The 14405-nt window shown below is 35.7% G+C and overlaps 1 protein-coding gene across 1 annotated transcript in view; it reads left to right on the top strand.

Annotated features, from left to right (window-relative positions):
* LOC103126329 (doublecortin domain-containing protein 1) overlaps window positions 1-14405 on the top strand; it is a 295249-nt gene that overhangs the window by 37594 nt on the left and 243250 nt on the right. Inside the window, exons 6-7 of the mRNA XM_060176649.1 lie at window positions 6572-6706; window positions 7417-7574. Coding sequence (XP_060032632.1) covers window positions 6572-6706; window positions 7417-7574 — 293 coding nt within the window. The remainder of the gene's footprint in view (window positions 1-6571; window positions 6707-7416; window positions 7575-14405) is intronic.

Below are 14405 nucleotides of genomic sequence, written 5' to 3' on the forward strand. Positions count from 1 at the left end.
CTGACAATCAGTGACCTAAAGCAGTTTTTCATGTGTTTGTTAGCCTTTTGGATCTCCTCTGAGGTGAATGTTTTGTTCATACCCTCTGCCCATTTTTGGGTGGGGTCATTTGCTTTTTTGGTGCTAAGTTTGCTGAGCTCTTTATATATTTTGGTGATTAGTTTTCCTCTAAGTATTTGATTGTTTCTGGTCTGACATCCAGGTCTTTGATCCATTTGGAGTTGATTTTTGTTTCTGGTGAGATAAGGTGGTTCCATTTCATTCTTCTGCATGTTACAACCCAGTTTTCCCAGCACCATTTATTGAAGAGAGCCTCCTTTTTCCATTTAATGCTTTGGACCCCCTTATCAAAGATTAGATGTCCATAGGTGTGGGGATTTATTTCTGGGCTTTCAATTCTGTTCCACTGGTCTGTGTGCCTATTTTTGTTCCAGTACCATGCTGTTTTGATGATGATGGCTTTATAATATAGTTTAAGGTCTGGGAGTGTGATGCCTCCATTTCTGTTTCTTTTCCTTAAGATGGTTTTGGCAATTCTAGGTGTTTCCATGGAATATATCATTCTTAATAGCTGAGTAGCATTACATTGTGGGCCCAATATATATACTACAACTTTCTTAGCCACTCATCTGTTGTTGGGAACTTAGGTTGCTTCCTAGTTTGGACTATTACAAATTGTGCTCCTATGAATATAGGTGTACACAGATATCTTTGGGTGAATGTGTTTGTTTCCTTAGGTTATATCCCCAGGAGAGAGGTTACTGGGTTATAAGGTAGGTCCCTTTCTATTCTTTTGAGAGTTTTCCAGACTGCTCTCCACAGGGGTTGGACCCATTTACATTCCCATCTACAGTGCAGGAGGGTTCCTTTGTTCCCACAACTTCTCCATCATTTGTTGTTGCTATTGTTTCTGATGTATGACATTCTCACAAGAATGAAATGGTATTTAGTTATTGTCTTTATTTGCATTTCTTTGATAATCAGAATCATAACTTTTTTCCCAAGGTTTTCCTGTTCCTAGATTTTTTTTCCCTTAAAAGCTGGATATTATTCCACTGTATATAGTATCACAACATAGCCACTCACTTGTCATTGTGTTCCATCTCAACCCCTCTGACTTCCCCTGCTTTAGATTCCTTGAATCTGCTGCAGTAGACATCAACTAGTCCAAATTTCATTGTGTTTTCCCTTTATCTTCTTGTTACTTAAATTCTACCTATAAGTGAGGTAACCTCACTGCTTTATCTCCATTAACATTATTCCTAACAATGTTAAAGATGTAGCAAAGGAAAAAAAATTATCAATTTTTTATAGCTGAGTAGTAGTTCATTGTGTGTGTGTGTGTGTGTGTGTATAATAGCTTTTTTCCTTTGTATAAATCCCTAGGAAAGGAATTATGAGATCATAGGGTAGGTTCATTTCTGATTTCCAGAGAAATCCCCAGACTGTTTTCCACAGGATATGGATCAATTTACATGACCACCAACAGTGTAAAGGGGTACCTTTCTCCCCACAGCCTCATTAGCACTTGTTTCTGTCTTTTATGATGTATGAATTCTCACAGGCATAAAGTCGCATCACATTGTTGTCATTGTTTGCATTTCTCTGATAAGCAATGTCTGGCCATTTTTGTTTTTCATGTCTGTTGGCTATCTGGATGTCTACTTTTGTGTAGAGTATGTTCATGTCCTTTCCCTATTTTTAAAAATGAGGTTGTTAGTCTTTTGTTACTCAGGTTTGTGAGCTTTTACCTATTTGGTTATCAAGATTTTGCTTAATGTATGGTGTGTAAATTATTCTACAACTTAGTAGAGTGTGTAGAAACTTATCAGTTTGATGATAAATGTGATGCGTATACATCTTTATGAAAAATAAGAGTAGTGGAAGTCCTCCATTTTGTAGATAGCTAGTAGACATATTTTAATTATATTCCAAAGGGCCTGTGGCTATACTAGTTTTTTTTTTCCCTGAGCCTGAAATCTAATATGCAGGTGGATCCAAGTTATTGTCTGGGGAGATGATGTCATGGCTGGAAAAGGGACAGAAATCTGGATCAGGGAAGAGAGTAGCTCCCTAATATGGAAAAGGGGTATAAATATTGTTGACTATAAACCCCATCAATTTGATGTGATCTGGGGCCCATGTTCAGCTTAGGACCCTGTGTGACCTTTGCATCCCTGTAGAACTGAGCTCACATTCTGTGGTCATAAGTAGGAACATTCCAAGTTGCCCCAATATCAACCCATCTTCCTCAGGTGTAGCATAGAGTGTGTTGTCCAGCCTCCCTTTAGAGAATGAAACATTCTCCACCATTGTTGATCCAAGCTGAGGGCAAGGTCCTATGGGGGCCCATAAAGGAGTCTTTTTGTTGTTCCTGATAGAAATGACCGGTAATGGAGAGAGGGATTTATTTGAGGTCTAGGCCCATCATGTCTGTTTGGGAATCTCAGGACTCACTGAATACAGCCCCAGCTGGTGGAATGGCCTGATAGTGACTAAAGATTCATCATTAAGGTATACCAATCTCTTGCCCTTATTCAGCTTTTGCAGTCCTTGCTTTGCTAAGGTTAGCTTTGGAGTGAGTGAGAGAACTATAATAGGAAGTAGGTGAGGAGGTTTATATGTATATATTTTAATTGTCCCCAGGTTTACCATGGCTCTACAATTCCATAGCTCTGGGTGGCTATTTTTTTCTATTTTATTATTTATTTATTTATTTATTTATTTATTTATTTATTTATTTATTTATAAAATGGAGACATTGACAAAACCATAGGATAAGAGGGATAAAACTCCACACAATTCCCACCAACAGATCTCCATATCCCATCTCCTCCCCTAATAGCTTTCCTATTCTTTAACCCTCTGGGAGTATGGACCCAAGGTCTTTGTGGGATGCAGAAGGTGGAAGGTCTGGCTTCTGTAATTACTACCCTGTCAAACATGGGCGTTGAAAAGTTGAACCATACTCCCAGCCTGCCTCTCTCCCTAGTGGGGTGGGCCTCTGGGGAAGCAGAGCTCCAGGACATATTGGTGGGGTTGTCTGTCCAGGGAAGTCTGGTTGGCATAATCTCAAATCTGATGGCTGAAAAGAGAGTTAACATACAAAGCCATACAAATTGTTGACTAATCATGAATATAAAGGCTGGAATAGTGCAGATGAAGAGTTGGGGGTAGTCTCTGTTCTGTAGATAGTTAGTAGGCATATATTTTAGTTATATTCCAAAGGGCCTATGGCTATACTAGTTTTTGTTTGTTTGTTTTTTACCTGAGCTTGAAATCGGATATGCAGGTGGATCCAAGTTATTGTCTAGGGAGATGATGTCATGGCTGGAAAACGAACAGAAAGCTGGATCAGGGAAGAGAGTAGCTCCCTAATATGGGAAAGGGATATAAATTCTGTTGACTGTATTTGATAGAACAGAGGGAAATTGAGAGGAAAAGGGAGATAGAGAGAAAGATAAAAACACCTGCAGACTTGCTTCTCTGCTCATGCAGTGGCCCTCCTATAGCTGGGTTATAGGGGCTCGAACCCTGATCCTTGTACATTATACTATGTGCACCACTGCCTGGTCCCAGGTAAGTTGTTTTTAAAAGATGTTTATTCTAAAATGTGAAAGTTTCATTTTCAAACACAATAACTGATTTTTATTGCAAGTAGTCTAGATTCCCAGAGCAAAACTATTTACTAGTGAGAAACCCCATTCTTTTTCTAGTGTAGAAATTTTTGATTAGCTCTAAATTTAGTCATATTTAAAGCTATATCCATTTAGTTAAGGATAAAATGAAGGATAATTTGATAATTATTTGCAGCTGGATTATAAATGAAACTCATTCCACTCATCAAGAAAAAGAATTGTTGCTCTAGTGTGTTAAAAACTAATCTTGGTTCTACCACTTATTAGCTGTACGACCTTACGCAAATCATTTAACCTTTCTAGGCTCCATATTCTTTGTCTGTGAATTGGAAATACTAACACTAGAATTTTAAGTATTTAGAACAGATTGTGACATATAAGAACTAAGTGTCAGTGATAAATTATAGTGAACGCTCTTAAATACATTAGTGGATTTGATATTGCTTTGCATGGGTGAGGATTTTTCTCTTATATTGTTTGTAAAGTTAACCATTCCTCTTTTCACTTCAAAAAAGATAGTTATATTATTTCCATTAAACAATTGCCATTTCATCTAAAAAGAAGTTATTTTTTCAGTGTAGGAGGCTTCATCAAACAACAGTGACAAAAGAAAAAATATACATTAAAATAAAGACTTTTGTGTTGCAAACAATTTCATATTTTTATAGACAATATGTATTTTAATATATTTTATTTATTTATTTTGGATAGAGACAGAGAAATTGAGAAGGGAAATGGGGAGGCAGAGAGTAAGAGTAGGAGACACATCTGCAGAAGTTTTACTGCTCTTGAAACTTCTTTCCTGCAGATGAGGATCAGGGGCTTGAACCCAGGTCCTTATGCTCTATAATGTATGTGCTCTACGAGGTATGCCACTACCTGGCCCCTTTGCAGACAATATTAAGACCTCATTGCCTTTTAATTATTCACTTAAATCTCATGATTTTGTTACAATAACCTTAGTTCCACACCAAGAAGTTAATATTATGCTTGAGGTATGTTTTGCATGTTAGGAAATAATCTGGTTGGCACTAGGCAAGTTTTATCTGTTCCCTCATCTTTAAAATGGCCACATAGGGAGACGGGCAGTAGCACAGCAAGTTAAGCATATGTGGCATGAAGCTCAAGGACTGGCGTAAAGATCCCGGTACGAGCCCCCAGATCCCCACCTGCAGAGAAGTTGCTTCACAGGGGGTGAAGCAGGTCTGCAGGTGTCTGTTTTTCTCTTCCCCTCTCTGTCTTCCCCTTCTCTCTCCATTTCTCTCTGTCCTGTCTAACAACAATGACATCAATACAACAACAACTACAACAACAGTAAAAAACAATAAGGGCAACAAAAAGGGAAAATAAATAAATATTAAATGGGCACATAAAGAGCAACTATTACAAAGGGCTATTGCGAGGATTAAAATGTAAGTATACTGTCTTGCGGGTAATGACTTTGATTTAATGGTAATCTCCAACTATGCTCCTAGCTAGATTATTCTGGAAGTTATGGAGTAGAAAGGTGTAGAAACAAAATTTGAACATTCATATCATGATGTGTCAAATCAGTTTATAACACAGAAAAAATATATATAGAATGAAAGATGGCTAGTTTAACATACTTATGGGGCAAGTGGGAGGAAGGACCAAATTTGAACGGAATCTACATAATACTGATATATCCTCTCTCTGCATTGCATCAGTTTTCCTTATTCCTTAGTGGATCTGATGGACAATGAAGAATGAGTCAGTAGTAGATCGCCAATAAAACATCTCATGATTTTTTTGTGTCCCACATGCTTCATTTATATTAACTGTCCTATAAGTATTTGTTGTTTGTTGTTATTTAATGAATCACAACTCCTGTTTGTTGCATTCTTCTATTCATAGATACATACTCTACTTAAAATTCTCAGATTATTAACTTAACCTATGATTATTGCAACCAATGAATTTCATCCATCCAGTTTGTTTCCTTACTTTTGATAACAGAACTGAATACTCCTAGGGTCCAGGCTGTGCACTTGGTTGAGCTCACACATTAGAACTGAATACCTCCAATACAGTAACTGCACATTATGTATATGCGTTATGTCTCAAGTATTTTCTATCTAAAAATAGTTCAGTACATTTTAGTTATTAATAATGTGTAAGATGACTTTGATTTTTTTTTTTTTTTGCCTCCAGGGTTACTGCTGGGGCTCGGTGCCTGCACCAGGAATTCACTGCTCCCGGAGGCTATTTTTTCCCTTTTGTTGCCCTTGTTTTATCGTTGTTGTAGTTATTATTATTGTTGTTATTGATGTCATTGTTGTTGGATAGGACAGAGAGAAATGGAGAGAGGTGGGGTAGACGGAGAGGGGGAGAGAAAGATAGACACCTGCAGACCTGCTTCACCACTTGTGAAGCCAACCCCCTGCAGGTGGGGAGCAGGGGCTCAGAACTGGCATCCTTACTCAGGTCCTTTTGTTTTACACCATGTATACTTAACCTGCTGCTCTATGGCCCGACCTCTATGACTTTGATATTTTAATCTTTTTTATTTAAGAGTGAAGATTAGAAAACAGGTAACCTTGCTCAGATTAAACATATAGAAATTTTATTATTAGAGTCTGGGCTAGGGAAGGGGAGATAGCATAATGGTTCTGCAAAAAACCATTATGAAGTCCTAGGTTCAAAGACTCTTGTGTCTAGGCTCCAAATTCTCTGGTTCAATCCTCTGCACCACCATAAGCCAAAGATGAACAATGCTCTGGTTTAAAAAAAAAAAAACAAAAAACAAACCTTGGCTTGATTTTGACTTGAAATTGATAATAAAGTGTGCAATTTACTAGTCAGACCACCTTTTTACGAGTACTTTGCTTTATTCTCCCATCATTTTTGTTGCATAGAATTCTGGCAGTTGCTAATAAGATTGATACTATTTTTTATTTTTTCCTTTCCAACAGGCTTATCCTCAGTTTGTTTTGACCTACCTAGAGGAGCTAAATGCACAACTGGATGTGACCCAAACAGAGTATCACATTGACCAGGGTGCCTGGACCTCAGATCATCAGCTACATGGCAGCAACTTAGCAGAAGAGGTCAGTGTAGTGAGCCAGAGGCAAGACAGAAATAGATCTCTCAAATTCAGTTTCAAAGGAGAAAAACATTGAAGTTGTTTTTAGAAGGCAAGTACAAATTCACACCCTAATGTTACTGGTGTTTTAAATCACACATAAAATAAAAGCGTATTCATGTTTATATAAGTATCTATATAAACATTTCATTAAATAGATAACACATTAGCTTCTTAGAACTGTCTTTTGTTCTGATCACTTAAAGATGATTTATGTGCTAAATGAAGAAGATTGAAGAAACCATGAAAAGTACAATTCTGGGGATGAGGGAGATAGTGCCCTTGGTAGTGTTATAGATGTTCATGTCTTGGGCGCCAGAGGTCCAGGTTTTGTCCCCAGCAATACCATAAATCAGAGCTGAGCAGTGCTTGATAAATTAGATAAATAAATAAAAAAAGAAGTAAAGAAGAAATGAAGTGCAGTGCTAAGTTTTGTCATGTACAGTTTGAATTAATTTTCTAATTTTTTTGTCTTTTTTGCCTTCAGGGTTAGTGCTGGGACTTGGTGCCTGCACCATGAATCTCCTGGAGGCTGTTTTTTTTTTTTTTTCCCTTTTGTTGCCCTGGTTTCACTGTTGTGGTTATTATTACTGTTGTTATTAATGTCATTGTTGAAATGTACAGTTTGTATATATATGAAATGAAACCCAATTATCCTTATATTTCACTGATTAGGATTTGAAACAAAGTATCAGTATCCCTCATCCAAAGCGACTGCCAGAATCTTTAGACACCTGTCTGTTGCCAGAAGGCTCCCTTGGGGAGACAGAACAGCTGACAGTGGCGTTGGTGAGGAAACTGGAAGGAAAGCATCCTAAGGCTTCTGCTCAGAGGTAGGACACTGACAGAATAGACTTTTATTGCTCAATGACATTCGATGTTTTCCTTCAGTTTTATGTAAGATTGATTTCTTGAAGATTATGGAAATAGCTCAAAAGCCCTTTGGCTTTCAAGCACAGTAGTTGTGAGGTCATATTTGATGAAGAGAAGTGACATTTCTATATATTTCATTAAAGATTGATGTATGATATTGCTTATAAATATAGCTAGTAAGGGTTGCTGTCCTGGAATCATATTAAAATATGAAATAACTTGAATAGCATATGTTAGACTGAGTATACATTCAATTGCAAAAATGCCATGAAGTTTTTAGGGCCACACCAATGGAAAATATCTTTTATGTTCCACAAGGAAAATTTAGACTTAAGAATTAGTACACAGTTGATGGTTCTAAATAGTGATAATTTAACAAACTGATATAATTTCTATTACCAGAAAAAAAAATTAACACCAATGCTTTTGCTAAGCAATTGAAATTCACATTTGATTAGAAAATGGGAAATATTTATCTGATCTCCTTTACTTAACTGAAAAACTAAAATTTATAATTATTATTATTTCCAAGTTTGCTTTGTGAATCACAAAGTGATTTTTATAAAAGTCAGTTTTGATTTATAGTTGTTTTAAATTAACTATATACTAAAACATATTTAAATAAGCAGTATAATTCTTACTATATTCACTAAAATGCAAGTGTGCCTAGGTTTAAATACTCCAGTTTTAGACAGAATTCTCAGTTACATGAAAAAAGAAAAAAAAAGATATCTATTTTTCTTTAAAGTTTTTTTAGCTAAACAAAGAGTTGACATACAACATTGTGTAAATTTGTTGAAAATATGACAAAATTTTATTTAAATTGAAAGCTCTCCTGTCTTCATTCTTTTTTTACTTTTATTTTCTTTATCACCAGGCTTCACAACTTCAGATAAACAGAGATAAGACAGTCACATAGAAAAACACTACAGCATAGAAGCTTGCTTTAAAACCTGGGCTATGTACATGACAAAGCAAGTATTTCTGGGCCTTATATTCTTAAATTGTTTGTTCCTGTTTGAGATTTTGACAGGAGGACATTTGCTTCCTGATAACAAAAGTGACACTGGAATTTATTGTCTCTCAGTCACCATTAAAAAAATTTTTTTTTGTATTTGTTTTGAAAAAGATAGCACGTAAATTGAAGAATACATTTAGTACCATTCTTACAGAAATGAAGTAGTATCTTATTGTTGTCTTTATTTGCATTTCTCTGACAATGACTTGAAGCATTTTTCATATATCTGTTGGCTTTTTGGATCTCTTCTTTGGTAAATATTCTGTTCATATCCTCTCCACACCTTTGTATGGAATTACTTAGGTTTTTTCTTGTTGTTGTTGCTAAGTTTGGTGAGTTCTTTATATATTTTGGCTATTAGCTTTTTGTCTGATGTATGATATACAAATATCTCCCATTCTATAAGGAGTCTATTTGGGTGGTGGGTTCTTTTGCATTGCAGAAGTATTTCATTTTGATGTAGTCCCATTGTTTTATTTTTGTTTTTGTTGTCTGTACAATTGAATTTGTGTCATTGAAGATACCTATAAAATTTAGATGGAAAAGTGTTCTGCCAATATTTCCTTTCAAATATTTTATAGTTAGAGGTCTAACAACCTAAGTCCTTGATACTTTTGGAGTTAACCTTTGTGTGTGGTGAAATGTTCAGCTTCATTCTTCTGAAAATTTTAATCTAATTTTTTCCAACACCATTGTTGAAGAGACTCTCCTTTCTCCATTTAATAGTTTGAGTCCCATTATCAAAAATTAGATGCCAATAGGTATGAAAGATTATTTCTGGGCTCTCAATTCTATTTCACTAGTCAGTGTCTTTACTTTTGTTTCAGTTCTGGCAGTTTTGATTACAATGGCCCTATAATATAGTTTGAGATCTGGGAGCTGATGCTTCCAGTTCTTTTCTTTTTTCTCAGGATTGCTTTGGCAATTCTAGGTATTTTGTGGTTCCAGATAAACCTTTGCTCTTGTTAAACAAAAATTGGTGGGACCTTGGTGGGGGATTGCATTGCTGTTTCTTTTTAATCACACACATGGTTTTCAACACTCTGGTGCCTCACAACAGGGCCACAATATTGTGCTTCCACATCCAAGTCACTCTTCACCCAGGTCACTAGAATTTAAGTCCCTTAGATGTAAATCTTCAATATTTTCATGTTGGGGATCCTCATAATGCATGTTCCTTGTAGATATGAGGCTCAATTCTCTCATTATTAAGAACTTTGTATTAGAACCAGTCATATCAGAAATTCTTTGTCTTTTTGGGTGGGTGTGTTAGGACATATGCCCAGGAGAGGAAGTGGTGGATCATAGAATAGGCCCATTTCTAGCCTTCCAAGAGTTCTCCAGACTGCTCTTCACATGGGCTGGGCCAATTTCTTTTTCTACCAGCGGGGTAAGAGAGTTTCTTTACTCCCAACAGCCTCTCTAGCATTTGTTCTTATTATTCTTTCTGATGTATAGCATTCTGAGAATGTTTTGCCAAAAACGGAAATTTTTTTGCTACACATATATCAATGTGTCAATAACTGTTTTTTACTGTAAACCATTAATCCTCCACACAATTAAAATAATAAAAAATAAATTATTTGTTTTCTCTTGTTACATTTATATATTAGGAGAGAGTTTATTCAAATGTGTACTCCCCAAGAAGTTTATGTACTCCCTTAAGATATTTATACTTGGGAGTCGGGCAATAGCACACATGGTCAAAAGCAAGGACCCACATAAGGATCCCAGTGTGAGCCCCTGGCTCCCTACCTTCAGGGGAGTCGCTTCACAGGTCTGCAGGTGTCTATCTTTCTCTTCCCATCTCTGTCTTCCCCCCATTTCTCTCTGTCCTATCCAACAATAACGACAACAATAATAACTACAACAATAAAGCAAGGGCAACAAAAGGGAATAAATAAATAAACCTTTAAAAAAGATATTTATACTTGACATAATTGTATGTGCATATACTCAGTGAAAAGACAGATGAAGAGGTCTGAGATACTTGGTGAAACCCCATCTTGAGAGGTACAATGTTGCAGACCACTCCATACTCTTTTCTTACCACCTATAGTGTTTGAAGTAATTTACTTAATCCTGGTTTGTGATGGAAAACTAGATCCTGGCACTTTCGGTTAAATCAAGGAATGCTGGGGCTCAGAGGAACTCAAATACTGTTTAGGAAATCCATTTCATGTATCACTTAGCAGCTGTTTCTGCTGTGTCCTATTTAATAGAATGCCTGGGGTAGTTATGGGACTGTCAGTGGTGTCTGGTCATGATTATTTTGGAGGCACAGAAGCTTATGATCATGATTTTCTGGAATGTATGTGGTCTTCCATGCTCTCCAATGATCACTCATCTACTCCCTTCTTCACTGTCCAGGAAATATTTTCTCTGAGAGTTAAGGGCACTGTATAGTTTGGGAATTTGTCTTCGTTCTGTTGTTATGGCAAGACAATACAGCTTGAAGGTAGAACATTGAGGGACAAGCATATAACATTAAGAAGTAAAAAGCAATCCAACAAAGGCAATATAATAGTTAACATCAATTCACATACCACAACATCTAATTTGTTACAATTAAATGAGTTATCTTTGCATTTCCAGATTGTAGTAATCACTCAATGAGTAGTAGTAGTGAAACTTTTCTGTAATCAAGTATAAATGGAGGAAAAAAGTGTTTAATGGGTTTAGATTTATTGTTAGTCAATAGGAACTGGTTGATACATATTAGATATGTTTGATATCTTACGATATAAGAATTTTCTTATATAAAATAGGGTGCTTTTCTTAGTAATATTACTCAGGATTTATTTCAGGTTCTAGCAGCCTTTTGCTTTTTCCTAAAAATGTAGATTTATCTACATTCTCTTAAAACTACACAATTTATCTGCATTCTCTCTTCAACCTCCATAATTCACCACAGTAGATGTAACTTCAGTTTCTTTCCTCCTTTTCCTATTCCTTAGCAAAGTTATTTTGTAAGGAGTAAGTATTTAGAGCAATTACATCGTTTCCATTTTGCAAGGAATTGCAGGGCAAAATTAGAACATGGTACTAAATTTGGCATATTAATTCCTTTGAGCCTTAGGTTATTTTGTTAAGTTTAAATGCTTTTAAACTATAAGAAAACCAGTACATTATGTGGCCAGAACTTTATTTCTTTATTTACTAATGATAATTTATACAAATTATAGAATAAATGACTACAAAAATGTGTATTTATCTGAGTTGTGGAAATTGGAAAAAAGAATTTTAGAATGTCAGAAAAATACGAATGAAAAAGTAATTTGAAAAGAGGATTTATAATTGGTAATAATAAAAATATAGGGGGTTGAGCACTGGCTTTAACCAGTTAAGTGTACATGCTACAATGAGCAAGGACCTAGACTTAAGCCCCCAGTCCCTACCTGCAGGGGAAAGCATCTTTGTGAACATTAAAACAGTGCTGCAGGTGTCTCTTTCCTTCTTTCCATTCTTTCTTGTTTCTCTCTGTCTCTATCCAATAAATGTATAAAAATAAAAATAAGTATTTAAAAAAAGATTGATAGATAGATATGTATTTACTTAAAAGTTACCAAAGAAGGAGAAAACCTTAGTGCTAACATTACAACCAAGTTGGGGGAAAGACAAAGAAAGGGGTAGTAGTAGATAATATTTGAAAATTATACAGATTATAATTAGATGAAAAGGTAACATTAGATTGCTTATATAATATACTGACTTTGCTTAAGTGATTGTATATATTATTTCCCAATGACATATGTAACTATAGATACTATCTCTGGTTTACAAATAGTAAACTGAGAAGTAGAAAGATTAAGCTACTTGGCTAAGGACTTCTTAGCTAATAGTTCAATTTAGGCCATCTGAACCCAAGATCTTATTCTTACTCTCCATATTGTTAAGCCCGATGACTCATGTTCTTGTTTTAGAGTTAGGTCCAAATCTTCAGCCTTTCAAATGGGGACTGCATATCTTGACATGAATCCTTTAAATAAGGCAAAACATTAAAATGGATAGTGAAAGCTATGTCTCTCTCTCTCTCTATATATATATATATATTCCAGTGAGGACTAAGAGACTTCAGGGTTGGCAAGATAACTCACCTGCATAATGTGTCTGCTATGTCATGCACACAACTCAGGTTTGATCCCAGAACCCTCTACTGGAGAAAGCTTCAGTGCTGTGGCATTTTTCCCTCTGTTTCTCTGCTTCTCTGTCTCACTGTCTTTCTTTGAAAAAATGAGTACTCAGAACAGTGAAACCCTACTGAAGACAATAAATATACAAATAAATAAGAGACTTCACTTCCAGTAAAAGCTAGGTAAAAAGTAGAAAATATGGGGCTAGGCAGTGGAACACTTGGCTAAATGCACATGTCATCATCCATAAGGACCTGGGATTGAGCCCTAGCCCCCCACAGATGAACCATGAAGCTGGGCTGCAGGTATTTCTCTCTGTCCCCTTCTATCCCCCTTCCCTCTCAATTTCTCTCTGTCCTATCAAATTAAATAAAGTTAAATACAAAGAAAGATTGTGACTATTGAACTCAGTTGTCTAGATTTATAGAAGCTTGCCCTTGAATATGTTAGATGTTACTTAAAACCTCTTTCTAATACAAATTTTCTAATATACTTTAAGTTAAACTTACTAAATTTGATTACAGGTAGCAAGTAACTTCCACTTGTTGAATGCTTACTGTATGCCTGTTTTAAACACTTATTTTTTGGATAAAAATACTATTACTACATATCAGGCTGTCCTATCTATAGGGTCTTTTCATTTATTTTAATTGAGGATTTTTTTTTTATTTTTTGAAAGTTGGAAACATTATCTTTCCTTTGAAAAGAAAGGGGGGAAAAAGTACCACATACGATTCTTAAAGCATGGTTCTTAAATAATCAATTATTACATATTATTGTTTGCTTTAGCCATACTTAAAATGCCTTTGCTCTTTGTATCAGTGAGATACAGAAATGTGGTTCTCTTCTGGATAAATTATGTGACTAGTTAATTCTCACTTTGGTAAAAGATCAATAAATTTTTGATCCAAAAGATACATATTCCAGCATCTTTAAGTGTATGGAATGTGTTTGTTTATACTAGTCTATCCAATGTAGTCCTTTACTCTTACTTAAATTGAATAGGGGGTGGGAAAGGATTGGAACAGTCAACAAAGCACACTGACCCAGCTTGTCATCCAGTGACCTGTGAGAAAGAAATAATGAACTGTGAGTAGCTGTCATCTTAACTGTTTCTGACAGTTTGCCTTTGGGCACATCTGTGTTAGTTGCATTGGAAAGGCCTTTGTTCTTTTCCCACTAGTGACTTCTCAGAGTGCTGAGGGGGTTTGCTGGCTACTGTACTTTTAAGCAGCCCTTTCCTTCTCAGAGAAGCAAGCAGCTGCCACGGATCACACTGACATTTCTGTTCATGACTCAACTTGGCATGTACTTCACTCTTTCAAAACATGTGTATTTATTCATTTTGTAATTGTTATTAACACTGGTTTAAAAATGTAAGTTTTGGGTGTAAAGTATTGTGTTTTAACATCTGTAGATACCATAAAAGGAATACTACCAAAAGTATAGTTTCCACATACCACTGTGCAATTGACCTCCATTATCTAGTTTAATTACCCTTCTCTCATTCTCTTCTGGTTGCCACCATTCACTTCTCATAATCTATGTCTGTTCTCTTTATTCACTTGTTTTATTTCTTTATCATCCACATGTGAGTGAAACCACAATATTTATATATCTTCTTCTGACTTATGTAACTT

This window comes from Erinaceus europaeus, chromosome 17 (genome assembly GCF_950295315.1).
Source record: "Erinaceus europaeus chromosome 17, mEriEur2.1, whole genome shotgun sequence".
Lineage (NCBI taxonomy): Eukaryota > Metazoa > Chordata > Mammalia > Eulipotyphla > Erinaceidae > Erinaceus > Erinaceus europaeus.